The 25724-nt window shown below is 46.5% G+C and overlaps 2 protein-coding genes across 3 annotated transcripts in view; both read right to left on the bottom strand.

Moving 5' to 3' along the window:
• LOC122391051 (histone-lysine N-methyltransferase NSD2-like) overlaps positions 1-2961 on the bottom strand; it is a 28411-nt gene extending 25450 nt beyond the window's left edge. Inside the window, exon 1 of the mRNA XM_043384630.1 lies at positions 2833-2961. The gene's annotated coding sequence lies outside the window, so the exon portion shown is untranslated. The remainder of the gene's footprint in view (positions 1-2832) is intronic.
• Positions 2962-5418: 2457 nt separating this feature from the next.
• The window catches only part of LOC122380996 (RNA-binding protein FUS-like), a 30794-nt gene continuing 10488 nt past the window's right edge, over positions 5419-25724 (bottom strand). The window contains exons 2-7 of one of the 2 annotated variants that reach the window (XM_043364688.1): positions 15835-15903; positions 13611-13929; positions 10626-10651; positions 8434-8570; positions 8016-8283; positions 5419-5817 (exon numbers count right to left, since the gene is read on the bottom strand). In XM_043364688.1, coding sequence (XP_043220623.1) covers positions 5609-5817; positions 8016-8283; positions 8434-8570; positions 10626-10651; positions 13611-13929; positions 15835-15903 — 1028 coding nt within the window. In that variant the 3' untranslated portion in view covers positions 5419-5608. The remainder of the gene's footprint in view (positions 5818-8015; positions 8284-8433; positions 8571-10625; positions 10652-13610; positions 13930-15834; positions 15904-25724) is intronic. The other variant, XM_043364773.1, reaches the window with a different exon arrangement.

Raw genomic sequence — 25724 nt, 5'->3', positions numbered from 1 at the left:
CATTGGAAATGCACAAATACCCAAAGAGTTCCAGGACGGTATGGAATTTCAGTAAACTGGGTTGTGTCAGCAATGGGGTCTGGTAGTTGGGGGTAATGGCCCTGCCTGGCGCCCAAAAAGGGGGCACGACCCCGAATGACCTGCCGACCACTGTGTTAGAGGATGTCCTGGGCTGGTCCCAGTGGAACAAAGTGAGACTCAGCCGACTACAGAGTCCCACTATGTCCCGCTGGAGCCGGCTGAGTCCCACTATGTTCTGCTATAGTCGGCTGAGTCCCACTTTGTCCTGCTGGGACTAGCTGAGTCCCATTGTGTCCTACTGGGACCTGCCGATTCTGACTTTGTCACGCTGGGACCGGCTAAGTCCCACTATGTCCCGCTGTAGTCGGTTGTGTCCTACTATGTCCCTCGCTGTAGTAAGCTGAGTCCCACTTTGTCCTGCTGGGACTGGCGGAGTCCCATTGTGTCCTGCTGGGACCGGCTGAGTCCCATTGTGTCCTGCTGTGTCCGGCCAAATCCCATTGTGTCCCGCTGGGGCCGGCCTAGTCCCACTGTGTCCCGCGGTAGGTAGTCGGCCGAGTCCCACAATGTCCGGCTGTAGCTGGTGAATCCCTATTTTTCCGGCTGGAACCGGCCAAGTCCCACTCTGTCCCACTTGACACATTCTAGACTTCTAGAGACTTTATTCATAATCCAATGACATCATATAATTGAACAGTGCTACCATATCTGTCAATATGCTTACAATACACCTACCTTTTCTATTTCTTCTTTCTATTTCTATTTCTATCTTTTCTATTTCTGTTTTCTATTTCTTACTTACTTCCCATGTGACACAAAAAATATATGATGATGATGATGATGATGACCTTGACTGTTTACACCGCTGAAGCTATCGGTGACTCCTGAGTCCTGCGCTACCGTTACTGGCATTTGTCTCTGAATGTTCAGGCCTTCTGGAAAACCCTAGTGACAATGGGTGTAACTTCCCATAAATATTTGTGGAGTGGAAATGCTTGCATCCCCTTTCGCAAAAAGTGCACCCCATAGGCCAGGGCCTCGTCTAAGGAATTTTCACTGGGGGGGCCAGAGACTGAAGGAGCCAAACCTAGGGTACCCCCAAATCCTGTTTTCTCACCGGATTTAGACCACTTATTTTTCATCACAGCCCTGATACCATGAATTTTTTTTTTTGAAAACTAAAAAAAAAATAGTAGGCCATCCGACCCATGCTTGTATACCTATTAGTTCATAGCCTCCTCACATTGCCCCATCAGACAATAATTATCACACTTCTCGTTGTTGAGCGTGTGTTTGAGTGGCAGTGCCTTGTCTAAGGAATTTGCATGCCGAGCCTTACGTCGAGGGCCCACACGCATATGTATTTTTTTGCGAACCACATCGGTTTCAGATGGGCCCCTCTGAGCGCTCGATGCCGATCTCTGAGGGCTAATGCCAACGTCTGGACCTATATTTCGGCCTCTATGGTAGCCCACACTGGTTTTATATGATCCATACCAGGCTTTAATGGTCAATCTGAGTGGAGACCGTATTTTCCCACTAGGGCCCCCTCAGACCAGATGCCTGTGTATCAACTTGGAGACTGATGGCTTCTCAGGTGGATTCTCCGTAATCGCCGTGGATCTTCAACACAACCTTAAGGTCGTCAGAGGCTATAAACTAAACAAAAATGAAGATTACCCCGTGTAGTAGTGCTTTGAGGCCCGTTGGGACCCTAAGTGGCTGGCATTTGCCCCCCAGGACTCCATGCCGACTTCTTTAGATAATCCAGCTGTCAGAGTTCCCGTCCCCACAGACAGACCACCAATCTGGCATCTGCGCCTGCGTACGACCACCCAGAACGGGAGCCTGCTTCATTACGATTAGGAGCTACTCTAGCCGCACACCGGTGACCGTCCAGCCAGAAGTTGGACGCCGCTAGCGAGGACGACGATAGGCAAAAACAAGAGATTGACGCCCCGAGGGGCGAAGACAGAAACAACAGATTGATACCTAAAGGAGAAATTGTTGCCGGTAGAGCCTTGGACTCCGCGTGGTGAGGGCACGCGTCTCGATTATAACAGTCCGGGTTTGAAGCGCGACATCGCTCGATCTTTATGACCCTCCTGGCGAGTACATGGTTACCTACGGTTGGTGGCAGGCCGTAGCCATTCGAAGTCAGTGAGGGGACCGGCCGTGTGCGGCTATGTGCATACGTTAAACTTTGGGCTCTAAATTCTGCCATAGATCACGAATTGCGCGATCGGAGGGTAGAGGGCAGGGCCAACGCAAAGCTCTGCTTAGCGGGGGCTCTGTACTTGTGAATCCTTCCATTCAAAAGGTTCGGACTAAATTTATGAAAAAAGAATATCCGGGACACGGAGTTGGGCGCCTGAAAAGACGAAATGTAACGCATTGCTGAGCGAAAAAAAAGGTTCAGGTAAACAAAATAAACACATAACAGCCCTAGGTAATTAGGTATTTCAATGTGCTCACATTGCATCGTTTCGTTTACGCATTTGTTTTTATGTGCACTGACGCCTCGAAATAAAAATTAGTTTGCCTTTTGGCTATTGCCGGCCCCCCCCCAGTAGTGACTTTTTGCCCTGACTGGGGGGGGGGGGGGCAGGTCGATGACTGCGGGGGTTTAGCCCCCCCAGTTAACATGTTAGACGAGGCCTTGCCATAGGCTTACTGGCACCCCATGCACCTAAGAGCCATTAGGAAAGTCGTCCCAGCGGCTGGTGGACGCCCCCAGCAGAAGGGCGACTCATTACAAGAGGAAAAAGTGCCCTGAAACAAAACAAATTGAAAAAGAAAGTCAAAGCTTACCTCGCTCATAACCATTTAGTGAAAATAAGCGAAATCGCGACAATCATTCACCCTTCCCTAACAAATTAATGCCGTATCAGTATGGCTTATGGACAACTCGCCCACACAATTGATGCCTCCGCACTGCCGCATTTTCATTCAACTCGCGCTCTTTTCTTTCAACAATACGAAAACATATCCGCTTTTTGATGACGTCAGAAGCTAAGTGAAATTGCCCGAACAACAAAGGTGCAATAATGGTGGCATAGAGGGTAAATAGAAAAACACTGCTGTGCAATAAAAGTGTAAGCCTTTAGTGCCCTGGTGTAAACATCATTACTCTAGCTGTCAGGTTGTTAACTTGAAAGACCATTTTTTCGTTTCCTTTTCGATAAACGATTGGTCGGAGCTGATGACATCATGAAAACATTCGAGCAGCAATCACCGATTTATCCATCTCCCGCCAATTTGTTGTGAGGTTTTGGTGCAGTTGGGTTCGTGCAGCGCATTTATGGCGCGAAAATATGGTCGCAGGTCGGTTGTCGATAGTAAGGGCGTATCTTGTAGATATCATGGTAAGAGCAGTCAAATCAAACTTGTAATGGCGTCGGCAGGAGAGCGATAAAACATCTCGTACTCTGTCTTGATTACCAAGCATAGCTTGCAACTCGCGTAATCACCGGTGTACCGCATTTCAATCACTGATATTCCAATGCGTTTGTTTACCTTACAAATATGATCAATCAGCGACATATTCTGATTTGGTGCGATGGAGAATGCAAGATAGGAGACTTAGAGCGAAGGCTCTGATCGTGATGGCCTTCAGCCTCCAGGTCCAGGCCCAATACACTGCTGTTTGACATTCCCGTTGAACTTTGCGGAGAATTTGTAACGTCCTCTGCAAAGCTATAATGAAGCAAAGCTAAATGGACACCCGTCCACGTTCGTGATCATCCCTCCTTCCCAAGGTATCTCCTCCCTTGCCTTTTGCCCCAGGCTGGGTCCGCCCGGTCCGCCAGCGTCAGCAGATTTGTTCCCTGCTGTTGGGCGCTGGTGCAGAGGCCCTTGGTCATTGGTGGAGAGTAGCAGAACAAGTACAAACTACTGTTAACGCCAGACCCCTTGAGACCCTAATTTTTCGCGATTACTTTTAAATGCGTGAAGGAATTTCAACCAAGCTCAGGACATGGCCGTTTCAAGACAGGCCGAAACTTTTACAATTTAGATATTTTATCGCCATTTCAATATTTCAGGCACTTGTCATTGACTCGTAATGTTAAATTTCGAGCAAGATTTTCATCCGGTGTGTAGAGGCTATCACCAGTCAGTCTGTGATACGTTATGACGTCATAGCTAAGCCCCGCCTCTGTGGTCTTGGCCTGCGGCGGTTTCGGGCCGGCGCGCGGTCACTCTCGCTGTGGCGGGGAGCGTGGACGGGCGACGGTCGAGCGGTGCCGAAAGCCGGCGGAGTTGTGCGTAGCGTCTTGGCTGACAGTGCCCAGAGAGCGACATGATGACTAAGGAGTCATAAATGCTCAATGCGCATTGCTTCTACAATGCTGATATGTTCGCTGATATATTTTTTTTATAAGCTGTAAATGACGAGCAGATGGCATATAACTGACATAAGGTTAGGAAATATTCACCTGTATTTAAAGCCTATGGCGTTGCAGATAATGCGATAATGGGATGTCGGATGTCACCAAGTAGCTGCCAATTTGTACATCGCTATGCAACCATCGAACAACGCAATAATAAGTTAATTGCCTGAGCTTCACATCATACGGCTCGCTCGTATTTCAAACAGATACCCTACATCGAAAATCGAATTTGTTAGGAATCGTTAACGTTTGTTCGAAGCACGACTGAGTAGTAGGTTGAGGAGTAATGGTCCTCTTGGTCCTATATACAAGAGTCAACAAGAGCCTAACATTTACTTGACCGTCTGCTGCAATTGACTCATAGCACGTGAAGCGTCAGCGAAATTCATAGTCCTTCACAGATGGCAGGGGTGTCGTTTGTACAGAGGTCGCTGATGGGCACGGGTCAATGCCGCAGTCGTGGGCGGAGCCTAATGTCATATGACGTAGAAAGCCTCTATCCAGGATGGAAAAACAGTTAACATTACGAGTCAATGACAAGTGCCTGAAATATTGAAATGGCGATAAAATATCTAAATTGTAAAAGTTTCGGCCTGTCTTGAAACGGCCATGTCCTGAGCTTGGTTGAAATTCCTCCACGCATTTAAAAATAATCGCGAAAAATTAGGGTCTCAAGGGGTCTGGCGTTAACAGTAGATCGCAATGCTCCAGAATAAAATGCGCGGATTTAGTGCCACGCCACGTCGCCTCATCAATTTATAGGGCCTAGCATTTGGACAAAACGCGCCCTGGCGTCTGTTACTTTTCGAACTTCCGAAAAGCCCGTGTTAATTAACAGCCGCAGCCCGCACGCGTCTTTTCGGACAATCTGAATGTTCCTCCTACACGACTGAAGCGGCATTCGTGAGCCATCCACGCCCCACCTCCATCGTTCGTTCGGACCTGAGCAGGCTGGCGACCCCTCGCACACATACTCATCCTCTGCACAGACAGCCCACCACCGGGAACAGCTCACTTCTGTGTATTCAACATGAAGTCATGTGACAGCAGGGCGCACGCGCCACGCCCGTTATAAAACAGTGGCCGAGCACCGTCTGGCTTCAAGACACGGCTGTCCTTCGTAAATGAAAGATGAGATGACAAGCACGAGACATTCTGACACCGACCCGGCACGACCGGCTGGACCACCGGCGACACTAGTAGGGGCGGTCGCGGTCGCGGCCGCCGTAGTCGCTGCGCATGGGCCCGCCGTCGCGCCCGCCGCGGTATCCGCCCCGGCCTCCGCGGAATCCGCCGCCGCCGCCTCCGTCCGCTTTGGGCGTCTGGCAGCGGTTACACTCGTTGCGCCAGGCAAAGTTGACATTGCTGCACTCGTCGTTGGGGCACTTCCAGTCGCCGGCTGCGCCTGTCGACAATGGCGCGGTTCAGCACCCAACTGATGGTACAATCAGGACATCACTGTGCTGAATAATGCTGTCCTTACATCGTAAATTTAGGTGACTATCCCGCATTGAAGACAGCAAGTCAATTTCCTTTCAGTGATGTACAGTCTGTCTTAAAGGTAGTGTGCCACCTTTGAAAGATTTCCCATTTTATTTTTCCTAGGATAAGAAGCTTCTGTTTTTACCTAATATCGCAAAAAATCAAAAATGGGCCTGGAATAGTGCCTTTTTCGCCTAAAAGTTTATCGGTTTTTAGATATGTATAACAACTGTAGTGGGCTCACCTGCAAACAGGCGTCGGGCAACAATCGCGAATGCGGCGCACTTGTGACAATAAGCAAAGGTCATTATAGTGTTACGACCATACGACGTACGGGAATGAGTTATCAGCTGTCTAATCGTAGACAACACAATGTCGAGCCTTAAACTGTAAGCCCGTATTGGTACTGTTTCTTTTATTTGGCTGTCGAACATTATTTATGGTTTGAAATATGATTTTATGTAAAATAATTGATATGAAAAAGCCGTCTTATAAGTTATGACCCCATTTCACCACACGCAAGTGGCAGAAATGACAATGATCAGCTGACGCATTTTTATTGGCCGAAGTCAGAGCGCGCGGCCCGACGCACCACGCGTATTTGGAAATTCCGACCTCGACGAGCATCAGAAGCCACCTAACAGGCGTGTTCGAAACCGCAGGAGATGATGATGAACGGGTTTATCGAAACTTGATTGGATGAGCATATCGGTAATAGCGATTCCAGTGTGTGCATTTATTGTTCATAGTGGTGTGAAATGTGGTTGGGGTACGACCGACAACCCGTCGGGGCGAATTTCGCACTGGGGTACTCAAAATTTGAAGAATTTAAGACGTTTCCATGAGTTTTGAAGGTATGGATAAGTTCTAAAAATCCGGTTCTCCTTATCTGGGCCATTAACTCCATACGGTCCAAGAAAGCTGGCACACTACCTTTAAAAGTACCGCGCAAAGTGACGTTGGATCCATCAAGCCGAGGAAGGGCCTGTTAATTTGAAAGTCACCGAACCAATTGACCTGGGGAATGGACGAGAATGTAAATTACTTCTGTGACTCAAATTTAGCAGGCCCTTCCTCGGTCACGCTTGACAGTGCGGGAGATTCCTAAAACACAAGAAGCCAGGATGGACTTGCATATATCCACAATTGTCATTTACTCTTGGTACTATAATCTAACAAACCTAAGAAAGAACGGATTTAAAGCGCAATCGCCATTGATGCACCTCCCTATCATATTCCTTAAAGATATCCGAAAGCATTTCTCTCACGACTTTTCACACAAATTTTCACCGAGCCATACATGTCCGTGATCAAAACACATGCAAAGTGATTTAGGCGCTCTAACGCCGTTCTTTTTTAGGTTTGTCTGACTATAGCGTGTCCATTGCATGTGTAGCTGCCCTAGTTGACTATATCGGACGATTAAAATAAAAAGTGCAATTATTTTCCTTAATCTTAAAGGTATGCTGATAAACAGAGTTCTGTAGTGTACGTAACATGACTCGGGCAACAGCAGGGCACTTTGGCCCGGTGCTTAACGAATTTTAGGAAAACTTCGCCTTCAGTGTCACCGCTAAGTCATAATCGAGTAAGCGGTTCTGTTCATGGTAGTTATATGTTACATTGTAATGCAAGTTCCAGGACATGACATCACCCACTGTCTTATAGTGTCTAGTTCCAAAGCCACGCAAGGATTTCAGGTTCAGTTTTTGTCCTTCTCGCTGGCTAAAACGCGAACTAGGTCGAGCAATGCACTTGGAGCCAAATCACCTAAGAAAAAAACTAGCAATCTTTATGCCATCGGCGAATAAAAAAAACGCAAACAATAAAAATGAAACTGAGCATGTAAAGTCGACTACAGAATGATGTTCCACTTTTCACAGGCAATTATTTGCCTGGAGTGGTAGGCTGTGCCGCATCACACGGGCTGAGTTAACAAATTATAGCTTTGTCCCAACGCTCACAATCGACACGCTTAATTGCGTGATAAACGGCACAACTTAGCGCTCCGGTCAACTGATAGCTTCTGAGGAGTGGAACATCATTCTGTAGTCGACTATACAGTAGTGGGCAGGCTGCGGAGGTGCTGAGGGTTGCTGAGGGTTGCTGAGGGTTGCTCACCGGGCGGTCCGCCGCCGCCGCGGCCGCGGCCTCTGAAGCCACCGCCGCCGCGTCCGCCGCCGCCGCCGCGCGACCTGTCCGTGCTGGTGCGACGCTCTGCCATCGACACCTTAATGGTGTTACCGCGGAACTCCTTGCCCGAGAACCAGCCGATGGCTGACCGGGCGGCCTCGATGTCCTCATAGGTGACCGTGCACTCGCCCTTGTTCTGGCCAGTCATCTTGTCCTTGTACATCCAAATCCGCGGCTGTCCGGTCCGCTTGTCCGGCTGGGAACACAGGGAAATTGCTCACTGACGTATCGCAACCATTTGGCACGACGGTAACACTAACAGTATCGAGCACGCTATCACCATGCAAGCACTGGGTGCGTGAACAGCTGGATTTGGCGGTGGCTGACAGACTGGGTAAGTACCTACCTTGATGCGTCCAATGGAGCCGAAGAAGTCGGCGATCTCCTCCTGTGAACTGTCAGGCGGCATGCCGGACACGAAGATGGTGTCCTCGAAGGTCTGCCGGTAGCCGCCGCCACCGGCGTCGTCATCTCCGTACCCACCTGCGGCAGCGCGCGCCGCCGTCAGCGGCCGGCCGGAGCACACCGGCGCGCCCGAGCACGGGCCAACACTCAACATCGACGCAGCAAGCACATCGCACAATCCGCATTTCACAGTTTGCTGGTTAGTGTCAACAAGAGACGTGTAGGCCCTCCGTAGTCAGAAAGCCGTTGACGCCATGAAAACCTCTTCTTGCCGGTCATTCCTAGTTCCTACACAATGCGGGATAACAATGCACTGAACTAGACTACATATGCAGCTCCATCAGTGATCAAGCTAACGCCTTGATCGTCCACTCTCGGCATGTTCATCTGCATCCAGCCTCTGTTGCTGCATGTGCCGGTCTTTTGCACACGGACAACATTGTCACTATTGCTCTTAAACCCATAGACCACGCATAGATCACCTTTTTTTTAATAAAATCACTTACCAATGTGTAAAAAAAACTACTTCAGACATCATTTCAGCAGGAATGAAAGTCGTCGCCCACGAACACGCGGTATTGAGAGCCGGTTTCACGTACTTAGACGTACATCATCTTCCGTATTTAATGACCTGGTGTCTTTCACAGGTGTTGCTGCTCGCATTTTAGAGTACCGCTGCATGTGTACGGGCGCATGGATGTCAAGAAGTAACCAAAACTAGCGCATCGACCAGCCGCTAACCAACCATCAGACCTGGCACGGACACAATCGCGCCGGTGAGCCCCACTGCGTGCTCACCAAAAGGGTACCCTGAACAGACCAGAACTAATGCATGATGAACATTGTTAAGATGATGGCACGCACCAGCCGCTGTTGCAGCTCGGGGGGGGGGGGGGTACGAAGCGCGTCGACTGCGGGGCAATTAGCGACAGCGACAATACACAATGATCTAAACTGAGTGGAGGTCGCTTTTCAGTTCGAAGTAATCACGAAGGTAAAGCGCTGACCTAGCAAATAACGCAGTGCGATACTATACACAATACAGATTGCATAACCGCTTTAGGTTGGCCGCTTGAAGGAAGGGTAGAAACGTAGCATAAGCCAGCACGTCCCTCTTCTAGGCGGCGAAGGTTCCACGGCAGCGCCTCATAACGCCCACGCCACAGGTGATCTGGACCAGGAGCAGACCAGTCGCGCGCGCAGCGCCGCCGCTCATTCTAGCGCAAACGCCATCCCAGACCATCTGTTCCCGTCCTCGGTGCATGTACCAAGTACCTACATCTTCCTTTTTCATACACATGCGTGAGCCTCCTTTGCAATCACCCGTCTCTTTAGCCTCCTTTGCAATCCGACTGAAGCCCGACTTTTCATAACAGTATGACCTCTGGTTGATCTCGACATAAACGCTGGTCTTCATACAACGCATCTTCTTAAGCTTCTGGATCTTATAGTTTTCTTCTTATCTTGAACGATTGCGCCGATTCTCATTAAGAAATCTCCAACTGCATTTTCATTATGTAGCGTATATCCCTAAAATGCTGTGAGGGTGTACGAAAGTTACTGCAGAGGACTTACACTACATATAAAGTGTGACTGCTACGTGTATGTAACCACCTTTGCGAATATGCTGCATTGAAATGAGTATGCAATGCCTTACAGTCTACACCAATATCCATAGCCAATGAAAAATCTGCATTAAAGGGAATAGTTCACCAGCATAATTTTTGACGGATTTTTTCATGGTTTACTTCTAACATTGTTTCAATACCTTAATGTTTCGGAAGGGATCCACATTTATTTTAGCTGACACCAGTTGAGGCTCCCGCTGCGGCACAGCGACGCTCCGACCGCCGCCGGCGAGCAGGAAGCTGCCCTACAAACGCCCTCGGCCAGGCGAGCCCCGCGTGTCTTATACAGACATTATCTCACGAACACAAATACCTAGAACTGTTCTGGTGAACTACTCCCTTTAGCAGCAAGGTAGACAAATTTGCAGTAAAAATTAATTATAATGAGATATAGATAGAGCGAAGATCCTCTGCAGACACGAGTGAGCAGCAGCTTGTATACACAGACCCAATATCCCCTCTCCGGATGGAGCGTGCTTCACCTGTAGGTGCGCGCAGTGATTACCTTTGTTATAGCCACCTGGGCCACCTCTGTAAGAAACAAACACCACAGGGTGAGAGGCTTGCTGCGCGGCTCCGCCGGCGCCGGCGGCTGCTCCGTGCTGCTGGGCGGCGCGCCGGCCCGGCCCGGCCCGGCCCGGCGACCCTCTCAGCTGCTGTGTGGGGGCTATCGTGGCAGCTGCAGCTGGCTGGTGAGCGTGGCCTGCTGGCCGCCTGACACCCTTTTCCGGCTTTGTACCGTACCCGGGGCACATTTGTACCCACATTTTTACCTTGTTGATAATAGACCTCGCTGAACATTTTTACGGCGTACGTTTGACGCTTTGACCACTGCAGAATGTAAGCATTCGTTTGCCTGTGAACGCTCCATGTGGTAGGAATACAAATAGCCAGTGCCCTCTTATCCGTACCGATTCGTTGGCGGTTCACTGCTCTTTACAGCTTGAGGTTTGCGGTACGCACTTTGTTGCACCATTCGTGTGTTGAAATGATACCATATTGTGGATTTCACATACAGGGCGCTAACAGTGAAAAATCAAACTGCTCTACCTTCATTTACCATAAACGCTCATGAATTAATAATTGTTAAACCTAGGAACCCTTGGGACCTTTCAAGATGTTAACCCGCGCCCCGTATGGCTATCGGCGGACCCTACCACCCGTAGGGGGGACCCCCACCCCTAAGATCTCTGAAAGTTACCGGCCGATTTCCAAAATTCAAACGGCGTTGGATAGCACTACCACGGAACTACCTTGTGACCCAATGTCATTGACCTCCGTCCAACCGATGACGTCACAGGTCAGGTCAAAGGTCGAATTTTCACCGTTTACAGGCATTTCAATAAATGCGTTGCAAAGTCGAGTAAAAGGCATGTTATTGAAGATCATCGATGGGGGAATTATCCGTAAAACACATATTTTGCTATTTGTGGTCACTGATACCAGGTCAGGTCAAAGAGGTCAGGTCACTGAGGGTCACAATATGAAAGCGTCGTGTGATACATGTTTTATGGTCCATTTTACATGGAAAATGAGATTACGTGGGTCAGAAAACCTTTGGGGCCAGCTAAGCTTATGTTCTGGTGAAGGTCAGGTCAAGCTCAGGTCAAATTAGGTCAAATTTCAAAGTTGACATTTTTGCATAAAATTGGTATCGATTCAATGCAGCTCGTCACGGGGAGACAAATGGTTTTGCGCTACGTAGTCTTACTTTTCGATTTTGGCGGGTCAAAATGCAAAAATTTAAAAATCCGAGATAGCAGTTTTATAGCCCTGTCAATTCTACACCTTTTGTCTTGAAATTTTTTTCTGTATCTTCAAAGCTGTAGGCCTGACAGCTCTTCCCGCGCCTTTTTTGGGTCGAAAATGGCAGAACATGACGTCATTCTGACGTCATTTGCGGTCACCCTATCATAGCCTCTGGAAAATTTTGGTCACAATATGTAAAATTGATGCCCGGAGGGGTCCTGCAAGTTTGGTGCCTGCAGTCATTTAGGAGATATCGACGGAAAAGGACAGGGGGCCGTTTCGCCCCCCCCCCCCCCTCCCTACGGGACGCGGGTTAACAAATCAACTAGACTTTAATGGTCTTATAATAATGTAAGGTCAAATGAGCAAGAGGAGCGCCTACGTAAGCCCAGCTGAGACAACGTTGAGGTACAAGTCAGTGAAGTGTGCCACCCGATCGCCCCACAGTGGTAGTCACCACCTTGTTTGAACATACCTGTGGACACAACATCGCACGTAATGACACCAACGATCGAGCAGCGAGCGGTACCGACAGCTATCAACTCCCTCCCACCCGGCAACACTCAGCTGCTGCAAACTCCAGTTTCCAGAAAACTTGCAGCACTTCATGACCGATAATCCAGTGAAACTGACAGTTGACACCATGCCTTACTTCAGCCTGCACGGACAGCATTGACTCCTAACAATCAGTTAACCTGAATGCGCATAAATCAACTATACAGGTAGTTTACACCCAGCTTATTGTGACAATTGACAATGCTGTTTATAATACACGTTAACGTAAGTTATAATACAAATCCATCAATAATATATTTTTAATGGAAATTTTGTTCACCAATAAAAATACAAGACTGTTTTCTTGCACATACAATTTGTATGAAATGTAAACATATCATTATCACTGGTGCAAAGCTAATATTCGGTGCACCGGTGAATGATGGCTAGTAAAAAAGAAATTATTTACTACAAAAAGTGTTGACCTAATGAAGCATTCATCAATTTGTAAAAAAAAAAGAATAGAAAGCAAGGCCACACAGATGCCTACCTAAAATAAGACTACCTTGCTTCGATCTAAGCAATGGCAAGGTTGGCTGACCTGCATTTTCTGGATGAGCACATTTAAAGAGACTACCCCACCTTGAAGTCATTGAATCGGCCATGGTCGCTCCGACATTCAAGCGCATTGTTCAATATTTGCTAATAGTTCTTCACATTTTTTCTCAGCTATTCGACTTCGGGTCCGTGATGTCATAAAGGTATTGCTTTCCATGAATCTGGCTACACATGGCACAACAATAAAAAGAAAATTACTAATGATATAACGTTCGTGTGTATTTTTTTTCTTTTTTTACTTTTAGTAGGACTTTCTACCACCTAGAGTCATATTGACGTCGCAAGTACTAATGCCAATAATGCCCATAAGCTATTGTAGATCTTCTAAAAATCAATATTTTTTTGTTGAAATGCGGCATTTTTTTATAACGTCACTGATATCAACTCTCATACTGAAAGAGATGAGACCTAAGAAGGCCTACATTGCAATAAATGTCAGCGATTTTCTTGAAAACCAAGAGGATGAGAGTCAAATGAATATCACGGCCCGGACTTCCTTGCCTTCCATGTCGGCAATACCTACTCGATTTTAATATAAAAGTGGGGCAGTCCCTCCAATGGCGCGCCAGAAATGCATCAGGCCAAAAAGAAAACATACACAGCAGGAAGATAGCACTGCACTGCTCACCTGTCGTATCCGCCGCCGCCGCGGCCTCCGCGGTAGCCGCCGCCACCGCCGTACCCGCCGTCCCGGCCGCCGCCGCGGTACCCGCCGCCGCCGCCCTCGCGGTCGTAGCCTCCGCCGCCCCGGTACCCGCCGTCCCGGCCGCCGCCGTAGCCGCCCTCATCGCGGCCGCCCCGGTAGCCGCCGCCGCCGCTGCCGCCGTAGCCTCTGTCCTCGCGGCCGCCGCGGTAGCCGCCGCCGTCGTCACGGCCGCCGCGGTAGCCGCCGCCGCCGCCGTAACCACCCTCATCGCGGCCACCACGGTAGCCGCCGCCACGGCCGCCTGCAAACAGAGCATTCAATTCAAACAATAACGACCCTGAACAGTGAACACATTATTCCATCACACTGCAAACAGCATCATTCGTGTCGAACTTTATGCACAAAGAAGGCAAAAAAAAACGTGTGCAGGTACCCAATGCACTTAAATGGTACCATTTCCCTTGGAGGTTTTATAGCAATCGCTAGGAACGCTAAGCAGTAGTGGTGCCAACCGGAACTTGAACACCCCCCCCCCCTTCCAACTCGGCTCCTGGGCCACGTAGCGATACGCGAAAGGCGGCGTTCGAAAGAGCGCCAAAAATAATGACGAAATCACTTCGGGCACTTTTTTGGTCAGGTCAAAGGTCAGGTCACCAGAGGTCATTGAAGGCGAAATTTCGCCGATTTTCAGGTCGAATGACGACAATTTCCAGGAAGCCAACGCATAACTCGGGAACCAACAGAGCTACAGCGCCGCGGAAAAGCGCATTCGATAGCCCTATTAACGCCCTTTCTGAGTAATTCTCTCAGATTTGACCTAGCGTCAACGGTTTTGCCTGCAGGGGGAAAAACTGCAAAAAAATCCGATTTTTTCGGAAACAGTTTTTCTGCAACAACTTTTGACCCAAGCCTTGTACGAGCTTAGTGTTACCGGCATCCTGTTCCTCTCGTCAAGACACATCGAATGAACTGTAAATTGACCTTGAAAGGTCAACTTGAAAATTTGACCTCAGGGCCAGGTCATGACCTGACCGCAAAGGGTCATGTTGCATATCAGTCGATCCGTATCGTCGAGCTGAAAATATCTAAGGCGTTTTCACCGCTCTAGCATGCCTCTATCAAAAGTTATTTGCGAAAAACTGTTAGACACCATTCGTGACCTGAGATGACCTCAGGGGCATAAATAGGGGTCACGGACACCATTTTCATGTTCAGTGTGTCTAAACCACTTGGAATTCAGTGTTTGGGAGTGTTTATAATGTTTTTCATCCAAAAGAGGCGCATTTCAATGTTTTCCATCGACTTATAATGGGGAGGTCGCAAAATTGACCTGACCTTAGGCCACCGATATCAAAATTCCGAGATAAACATTTTATAGATACTGTTGCCTTTATCAATCGCTGAAAGTTTCAAAGCGATCAGTCACTCGGTTTAGCTATGGCAGACATTGAAACTTTTTATGAGGTGAGGTCACTTCAAGTGACCTGGTGACCTGACCTTGAATGACCTTGATCTGAAATTTTCACATGTGTAGAATTGATGTATGATAAGGTGTACCAAAAACGGTGGCGCTCCGCGCCGCCGTTTTTGAGATATTCGCGAAAAACCACAAGGGGGGTGTTCAAACACACACCCCCCCCCCCCCCAGCAGGGCGCGGGTTAATAAAGCAAATGAACAGCAACGGCGACAAAATTCCGCGTTCAGGAGTGCCCGACCTCACATTAGTCCACTTCGAGCACTTGCCCTTCACAACTACTCGCTGTCTCGTGTCAGACAGATGCGACTGAACCAGGCGAGAGCTCTATTAGAAACATGAAACGAGTTTTTGAGCTTGTAAAGACGGAATACATGTATGATTAACACCTTGGAAAGCCGAACTGTAATCAGTATAAATCACACCCGTTATGTGCCAGTATCAATTAACAATTATCAGTTATGCGCCGATTTATAAAAGTCAATCAGGAAAATTTTCGAGATAATTTTGCTTTTGGTGACTTCCAGTGACCTCAGCGATCACCTGAACATGAAATTGCCTGAACAGCCCTGGAAGATCAAGCAAGATATCTGTTTTTCCACGTTACTAGCTTTCCTTGTTTCCGAGATAACCCGGTGGGGTCAAATAGCCCCCCCCCCCCGGCCCCGTTTTGGCAAAATTGACTTACACCTCCAATAAATTTATCCATAAAAAATAGACTGCATACATACCATATCTGTCATCAGACGAGTATCCGCCACTGGCTGCTCTTCCTCCTCCTCCATAGCTCCCTCCATAGCCTGAAATTTACATGACAATCAGCATTTGATACAGCAACAAAACAATGAACAATGCTACCGCCTAATAACAGTGTTCTACAATTGGACTTTGGTTGAGTGTGCCGATGTTAAAAAAAAATCCTAGGAAGAGAAAAGAAGGAAGTAATGACTTATTTTTGCAAAATGATGTAATGCCAATTTTTATGCCAACTGATAAACAAGGATTTCAAATTTTCATGTCAGGATCTTGACAGGATATGTGACACAAAAGGATGTGGTGCATCAACTGTCAAGTGACATGTAAACTGGCTGTTCAAATACATGAAACTTTTTTCAGAGAGGAAGTTAAGTTGGTCATTCATATTTTTTGGATGAAAATATTTTCCCCATTAGATGTGATTTGCCACCAAAAAGTTTGAAAAATGGAACACTGCTTAATAATGATCCCAATCATGGTGCTTAGGTACTGCTGGTCATGGAAAAGGGGAGATCAGGGCGCTGTTGGGTCGCCCTTTTTCTGTCAGCTGGCTGCCAGCCTGATGTTTTTCTTGACTTCTCATTGGTTAAATTCAGGTGATATGTGCGGTTGACAGGTGAAAGGACAACAAGCGCTAGCAATGAACCGTTGATAAAAACGGCGACTGTACATCGTATTGAGTGTAACGAAATTATATACGCCATACAGACATCTTTCTTTCCTCTGGAATTCAGAAGCAATACAATTCGGTGCTTTTCCAAGTAAATGGCGAAGTACTTGTATGAACAGCATCATGGCATATATTTGTTTTGTTTTAAAGATAGCCTTATGTTCAATGATCGCGAAAAGCGAAAGATTCCAAAAATAATCAAACAAAACAAATGAGAACACATTTACGAAAGCGCTGAAGTATTCCAGCCAATGGGTGCTCCAGCACATTGGGTTTGATGTGGACCGATGCGTCTTGACCTGCGCCTACAGTTGGGCGGTGCTGGTAAATGGTGGCTCCTCACTCGGCTCCTGTTGAACAATAACCCACGGATTTCCGATGGGATTGGGATCGGGAGTTCTTCCGAGCCCTAGCCCGTTAGTCCAGAAAGATAGCAGGATCTCTCGGCATCACTTCTCCTTTTCACAGGGACGTTGAGCTGGCTCGCAGCCTCTCATGAAGACAACGTGGCTGGAATCAGGCATCAGTGGGAGTTTCAGAAACTCCCTTGCCACCCAGCTGAGCACTTCCAACCATTCGTCGGCCAGGATGTTGCTCCGGTAATACTCATCGTTGATGGTGGTTTTCTGACTTTCTGTTAGTGATGTCAATTTCAGAAAACATATGTCCAATGTCTGTCCAATGTCCGATACTTACGTCGACCGTCCGTCCAAAAATGTCCAAGCCAGCCATTTGTCCAAAGATATCAGACATTTACGCAGTAGTTTACACTCAACACCGTTATTTAATTTGCTTTCAATGTATCGTTACCAGCTCAAAAGTGGTAATCATATCGAAAGCTGAGCTTTCTAATAGCCAATCAGGAATACAGCGTATGAGAGGTGGCTCGGTTTTCTACAACATATATTCCGTTTTTTTTCGAAAAGTCAAAAACTTTGTGAAAAAAAATGTAAAAATATAAATTTTGAATTTAATTATATAAAATTTTCGTCATTTTCAAAATTTCGAAAATCTGTGATAGCAGTTTGATAGCATAGTCTATTCTGAGTCCTCTCATGCAAAGAAATTGGATCTAGCTTAAAAACTGAGCTCTTGGGAGCGATTGCCGTGGTTCAATGTTTTGCTTCGAAGTCGGCCGAACATGACGTCACTCTGACGTCATTTCCGGCCGACCTATGGTAGCTACGAAGTTCAAATTTTATCACAAGGTGTCAAATTGATGCAGCCGAAGGTACTGAAAGTTTGGCGTCGATACGTCAAGCGGTTTGGAAGTTATTGCAGAAAAACGGGAGGGGGGCTATAAATAGCCCCCCCTCGTGGGGCGCGGGTTAAGGGACAGTTTTGAGGTGTTTTGTCATGTAACTCAAGAAGGGTTGGAGATAGAAGCATCAAATTGTCATCATTTTATGTGGAATTTGGGGCTTTACATGCCTGCCACATTAAAGTTTTTAAGATTTATACCTGCATATTATTTTTTATTATTTTTCATCACTGTCCCTTAGCACCCACATGACGTGGGGTGTTAAGGGACACCTATATTATTCCACGAAATGGTCATCAAATGCTCACAATTGGGGTGTGGAAGGGCACACAATTTATTTATTCAAATGTTTTGCATATTCTGTCACAAAACAAGTCAGGTTCATTCACCACTAATGACCTTTTTAGCCAATTACGTGTAATGCAGTTTACGCCATAGAGATCTTATATACATAGAGATGACATGCACTTAAAATCGTGGCGATTCAGTGGGTCTTTTTAAGGAACTTATTTTCAGCCAGTAGCGTGCCAATATGGCTGAGGCATTGTTAGTCTGAAGAAATTATTACGTAACGAGCGAAGCAAGCGTAGTCTTTCGTAGATTAACGGAAATTTCTGAGTATGAGCGGCCGGCCGGCCGTGGTTACGCTTTTGCGAGGCTTATATCTCAGCAACCACTTGACCGATTTACATTCGATGATTTTTCTAGGGTAGCTTCATTCCTTCTACCAAGTATTGGACTATTCTCGATGCATGTGGGTGACCGCTTATGCAGGTGCCACGTGCAAAACGAAGAGGTGTCAGTTTTGCAATTGTTGCAATATCTTGGTAACTACTTGGCCGTTTGCGCTGAAAGTTGGTATGTAGGTAGGCACCCACTAGGCAATGCATATCCATGTGTCACAGTTGGGGTGCTGCTGCACGTGCGCACGTGCAGGGGTCGATTCCAGATCTCGAGAACGGCTGAACCGATTGTGCTGAAATTTTGTACATGGTTAGGGACCAGTTAGTAGGGTGCCGTGCAAAAGTCAGTTCGGACCCATTTTGCACGTGTGCACGTGCAGGGTGCCGCTTCCAGATCTCGAGAACGGCTAGGCCGATTGCGCTCAAATTTGGCACATCGCTAGGGACCGGTTAGTAGGGTGCAGTGCACAAGTTAGTTGGAGGTGTCCCTTGCAAATTCGCTTGTCCCAAGGCTAAAAGCATTCTCTCTCATTCAGGCTCTCATCAACCCAGCAGGCGGTGGACCTTCCGGCCACCATCCGCGCGGTGGGGGGGGGCATTTTTTGCCCCCCTCCCGTATCTCCGAAACTACTGGACGGATCCGTAACATTCAAACGATGTTCGATAGCCCTGTCAAATTTGTCGATGGAACTCCAATTTCATTGACCTCGGGGTCACCGATGACGTCACAGGTCAGGTCAAAGATAAAATGTTTTGCGTACGTTAAAATAGGGCGTACGTTGCCTAGTATATATGTTACTATTAGAGGTCATTGATAATACCATGTCAGGTCACAGGTCAGGTCACCAAGGGTCAGCACATGAACCAACTTTACTATTTACTAGGGTTGTGTGATTCATGTTTTATGGCCCCCCTGACATGGTCCCCCCCCCCAAAAAAAAAGTTACAGGTCTAAGGTCATTTGGGTCAGGTTCATGGAATTTTCAGGGTAGGTTCCTTGAGATTTGGTCAAGTTTGGCGCTTTCGGTCAACCGTCGTGAAAACGGCTGTTCTGAACCTTTCTGAGCACGGTGCAAGCTCAAATATACATATGTTGCATGTTCCCATTCAATGACACATTAACCCTCGCCGGACCTATTGGTTTTCTACATACGCGCCGGCCGGGGGGGAGGGGGTTGGTTGGTACGATTTCCCTCGCCGTTTCGCCCCTGATGAAGCTAGAGCGTCGCGGAAAAAAAAAACAAGCGTGTGCGCCGTTACAAGACGCAGGTACCTACTGGTACCCGATTTTAAGGTCTCTTGAAGTCAGGTCAAGTGACCAAGGGCCAGGGTTCAGTTTTTCATAACTTCGCAAAAAAAAAAAAAAACGGTCGGAGAGCCGCGATTTTGGCATCATCGTGTTCGCCTCGCTCAGGCGCGTCGAATGATATACTTTTTGTTCGGGTGAGGTCAACTTGAGGTGTTGACCTCGGGTCAAGGGCAGGTCAGCTCCCCCAGATCACGAAACTGGTTGACAGAAGTCATGTTACATATTACTCGAATCGGCAGGTCTTCCTGAGTTTATTGGTGGCTTTCCCGACTCGCTAACTCAATTTGATGGGGAGTTATTGATGAAAAACTCTATTGACCCAAGTATATAACTGCAATGAAAACCATAAGCCTCATGCTAATAATTATATTAAAAATAGGGCCAAGAAAATAAGACATGCTGGGCAAACTGACAAACTGACTTTTGTCAAACCGTCTTACGGTTTTCATTGCAGTTATATATGTAATCATGAGCCTCAAAACCGCGCTTTCTTTAATCAATGACCCAAGTGACCATAAATGACGCCACGCAATGTCAACAATGCAAAAGTGAAGCATCGGACCTTGCAAGGCGTGAAAGAAATCACGATTCCATGTGCTGGAGACAGTTTGAGATAGTTCTCGGCGCTAACATAGCAGTTTTCATTTTTCCCCATTGACTTATACCTAATGGTGAGGTCACGTGGCCGACCTGACCTCATGTGATTTTTAGGGAAAATCCGAGATATATGTACAAGTTGTGAGACCTCTGGATGATACTACATCCTGTAAGTTTCATCTCCCTGTGAAAGTTCCTCTGGCACTGACGGCGTTGCGAAGTTGCGACATCAGGTTCACATATGACGTCACAGGTCAGTGACCTGACCTGACCTGAAAATGCGGTTGGTGTCACAAGATGCGACTTGGATCAAAGGTCAGCTATGCCAAGTTTCAGCTCTCTATCGCCTGCGTGTTCGGAGCTATCGTGAAAAAAACCCTATAGGGAGGCGCCCCCCCCCCCCCCCGTCGGACGGCGAGGGTTAATGATACATGCAGTACCTGATACGAGCATAAGGTTAAAACATGCCTAATATCATTTCAATAATAACGCTCGAAAGCGTCACAGCTAGACAAAAAAGAAATCTGTACTTAAAAATAAACGGATGTGAACACAATCTTGTTGACCGAATCCTTACAAAATGCAAGTCACGGGCCATGGCACCCCAGAAAACCTTGCTTAAAAAGACCCACTGAATCGCCACAAAATCAAGTGCTTTAACATAGGCGTGTCATCTCTATGTATATAAGATCTCTATGGTTTACGCTCCTGGAAAATGTGCTAATTATAAGGTAAACAGAACCAAAAAGTACCCTTCTGTCATCAATAAAAACCCATGTTGAAGCTGGTCACTTGTCATTATGTTGCCTTCTTTGTTTTAGCCTTTTTATGATGACATCACATTTACCTACATCAGTCTCCATTGACCCATCATTGTAAAAGAGAGTGTTGAGATGTTTTGTTATATAACTTAAGATGTGCTAGAGATAAAAGCATGAACTTGCCAGCATTTTATGTGGAATTTTGTGTTTTCCATGCCTACTGAGTACTGAAAGAAAACTTAATGAACTTATATTTAGATATTATTTTTTATTTTTTCTTCCCTGTCCCTTAGCACCCCACATCCACCTCAAAATATGCATGCATCTGGAAAAGAGGAAGAGGATGATGAATGAATGGGTGGATTTGCACAAGTTTTTTTTTTCAGGAAACATGTGCAATACATGTGACAATACACCTATGCATTCATTTTCCGGACGACGGTGAAAACAGGGCGCCTGGGGCGATTTGATCAAGGTTTGTGAAATTTACACGTGACGTTTGGCACATAGAAGGCCCATGGAGCGGGAGAAGTTCCAAACGTCACGTGACTAATATGCCCTCCGGCGCCCTGTTTTCACCGGCGTCCCATTTTGGACGACGGTGAAAACAGGGCGCCTGGGGCGATTTGATCAAGGTTTGTGAAATTTACACGTGACGTTTGGCACATAGAAGGCCCATGGAGCGGGAGAAGTCCCAAACGTCACGTGACTAATATGCCCTCCGGCGCCGTTTTCACCGGCGTCCCATTTTGGACGACGGTGAAAACAGGGCGCCTGGGGCGATTTGATCAAGGTTTGTGAAATTTACACGTGACGTTTGGCACATAGAAGGCCCATGTAGCGGGAGAAGTTCCAAACGTCACGTGTTTTCCCTGTACACCCACTAGTTTATGTGATACACACAGAGTTTTGGAGATGTTTCAATTTTGTGAAAATGTAGCATGATTTTCAAATCCATTTTTGAACCAAATCACTTGCATGAAGATCCATACCATTTTGTCCTATGGTCAAGAACAAAACAGTGTCAACTAGGTACAGGGACCCGCAGTTGCTTCTGTACACACTAGTATTTCAGCGTATTCTTTGCCTTTGACACCGTTGGAGGCGAATTGGGAAATGATTGTGTGCTTATTAAAACCACCATCTGAAGGGCTTTAAACTGATGTGCTGCTCTCCTAATTCAGTGAACTTTTTATGGCTATATCAGTAAAACATTGTTTTCAGCGCTTTTTCCTGCCCCATTCCTTCTGAAACCTGGAACCGCTTATTCCGTTTACTCCTGCCATCTGACGATGGTCGTGCTGACTACTAGTTCCGGCGCTAGTTACTGCCCCAGTTTTGCACCCGGCACAAACTCAGGCGGCACCGGGCCGTGGCTCGACCAGGGGAGGGTCGGACCGAGCCGACTGCCTGGGGCGCGGTTAGATCGGACGCCCTGCTGGGGAAGGGGACGGGAGTGAGGGGGAGGGGAGGAGGTGGTCACGTGGTCCGTCCAAGCTCGCAGACGGCCTGTCCTGCGCCCAGTCATGTTCCGTGATCCAAAATGGCACGAGAGCTGTGGAATTCCTGGAGGAGACGCTTCGAAAGCGAACTTCAGCAGCACTAATTTACCATATTCTGTGGAGATAAATGAATATTATCTTAATGCAGAAAAAATTATGTGCCTAAGCTGTATAAGCTGTATCTTTTTAAAATTTGTAAATAGGATTATTTTTAGGGACTTATAGGTTTCGTATACACATGTGAATTGTGTTACATTAAGCCGTTTCGCTGTTATGGTTACTAACTGATGAGTTATCTTTTTTTCTCACAGGGAATGACAATACAATAATAATACGAATAAAACAGACGTTTCGCACAAAAAAGTGCCTCCGTCAGTGGCAAGAAATAAGTAATTAGGCATATATGTTTTCTTTCCATAAAATCGATGAAGTAGTTATTTTTGTTTTGTTTTTAAAGATATATTTTCAGCAGTTTTTTAAGCACATCATGGAAGCTTATAAACATTTGTGTATTTTATCGGCAACCCGGCTGGCCAGACCGAGACGGTGCCGCATATAGTTCTCATCGATGTTAAGCCTATACACTTATTTTTCTCCACTGACGAAGGCACGTTGTTGTCCGAAACGTTTGGTTTTATTAGCATTGTTTTTATATTGTCATTGTCCGTGAGAAAAACATACCCATATGGACTGGTCTCAGTCCATGTAGTAATTGTTGCATATTAATAACACAGATAAAATGAATATTAGCCCTCACCACACATATAAGTAGAGGTAGGTAGACCGCGCCCCCTGTTTTTCACCAATAAATCGCGGCAAAGCGAAGGATTGCGACGATTCTTTGGTGCCCTGGAGTTAATCAATTTTACAACTTCCCGGAAAATTAAATAGCCCTGATAATTTTTGCATCTTGTCTGAGAATTTTATATCCCTGAACCAAATTACCTTTCACCTGTGATTATTTTTCTCAAGATCATGTCAGGCCAGAATAGCAATTGAAAGTCAGCGCACATCTGTGTGTTTCCATAGTCGTTTCGTGATTAGCAACGTGACAACATGTGAAATATACTATCTAATGTTTGTCTCATTGATTGTTGTGGGTGCCAAGGTCACGTGAAACTCAGGTTAAGGTCATTTACTTGAAATGATCTCGGTTAACTTCCTTAAATTTACACCTTTTTACTGTGGTTTTTAGGAAGTGTTGGTTTGAAATTTAGCACTCATTTTAGCATTTGAAAACTAGGCATACTTAGGTATCAGTTATAGTGCCCATGCAATATGTTGCAAGGCTGTAAGTGCTGGTTAACATTCTATGGATAGCCGGCAGAACGCCTAATGGGTGATCTGGCGTGACCCGTCCTACCCCAAATGCTTTGATACATCATCTTTGATCAAAGCAAGTGCAAATTCGGAGTCAGAAGCAAGCCAAGTCCCAGCAAACTTCACTTGTAGAAATTCTAGCAGGACCCAATTTTCCGTGCTTTTGGGTTATTAACCTGATCTGGGAGGTCAACCAGTGACCTAGGATCTCAGCATTGACCAGGACATAAAAATAATTGGCTTTCTCTCGTCAGCGATGACCAGGGCCCTCAAATCATCGGATTTCTCTCGTCACGAGCAGCTCGCTCTTTTTTATTTTTCAGCGAAGCTCTGGCTATTCATGAATGGCTGAGGGTTTCTACGCCCCTCCGCTACATATAAGACGCTGAAAAGAAATGCCTAAGTGGGTGAGGGTTAAATATCGATTGGTTTTTAAGTGCCGAAGCCCGAAACACTTAAATTTACTTCGATAGCAGTTTTTAAGACCAACGAGCTCGAATACTACTTCTTGAACAATGTAAGCACCACATAAAATGAATCGTAAGAGAAGCGCTCAAGATTAAGGAGCTATGAGACACTAAATAAAAAACGGCATAGATTAGAAACTGCACCTAACTTGCACTGTTTTTAAACCTTTTCGTTGCAGACTGGTAGATTAAATTTTAGGATTGATTTAAGCTGATGCTCAAATGGAGCTATTCATTCGTCATTCATGCGACCATCCAATTCCATTCATAAAAGAAGCCAGTGACAAAATTGTTCATTTTAGATAAGTGTGAAATACAAACCCAATAAAAGTTTAATGATACGGCAAATTTGACAGCTTTTATAATGAACAGACAAACAACTTTAACAAATCAAAGTTGAGAGCCCCAAATAGGGGAGAGTGAGGTAAGATGAGCCAAGGGGCAAGTTTAGCCACCCTTTGTTTCTTAGCTCCTATGGCGCTAATTGACTTGAGCTTCCATGTGCCGTTCGCTTACGATGCTGCAGTCTTTCACGTGAGACGGCAACGTTCTCACGCTCAGCACCCGGTAACATGTGGTATCGCCCCTGATAACTAAGACATGTTTTGCCTTTAAAATGAGATGGTTGTTATCTGCGGTGCATGGTTATTTTCCTTAGCGGGTGTCATTAATCGAAAATGGCCACGGGTGAGGCAAGATGAGCCATTTTCACCTGGGGGAAGATGAGCCGGATAATCCATTAATGTCTCCGCTGGCGAAAACCAAACTGAGCTGCGCTTGTTTCTGCTGAATAAAAATGGTAGCAAATTGTTTTTCTTTGTTGATTACACAAGTCGTAAGTGATTTGCAGATTATCTGAAGGATAAAATGATTTCTTCCGTGATAGAAAATTGACGAGCTATTGGAAGGCTTAAAACAGTCACTTTTTGATGGAGGAAAAAAACTTTGCCATAAGTATCTATGCCATGGAGTAAATAAAAGAGCCCACTCCTCGCCGCGCCCGGGAAAAGAAAAGGTTCGCTTTTTCTATCCATGCTCAACTTTCCCCACGACGTGTCTCAGCTTACCCCGCCCATGGGGTAAGATGAGCAACGTGCAAGATGATTTTTGACGTAGCCTTTTCAGTACAAAAATAAGCGGTATGAAACATTTCTGGCCACCATTACATGCGCAAATCACCAATCTGTCCGTCCAACCCGTAAACGCAGAAAAATGATCAGGTTAGCCTGTAGCTTGCGAAAACAAAAAGCGGCTCAACTTACCTCATTTTCCCCTACGTAACACAATTGAGAGCA

This window comes from Amphibalanus amphitrite, unplaced genomic scaffold (genome assembly GCF_019059575.1).
Source record: "Amphibalanus amphitrite isolate SeventyFive unplaced genomic scaffold, NRLGWU_Aamphi_draft 000001F_arrow, whole genome shotgun sequence".
Lineage (NCBI taxonomy): Eukaryota > Metazoa > Arthropoda > Thecostraca > Balanomorpha > Balanidae > Amphibalanus > Amphibalanus amphitrite.
This window is presented reverse-complemented; position numbering and strand designations above follow the sequence as displayed.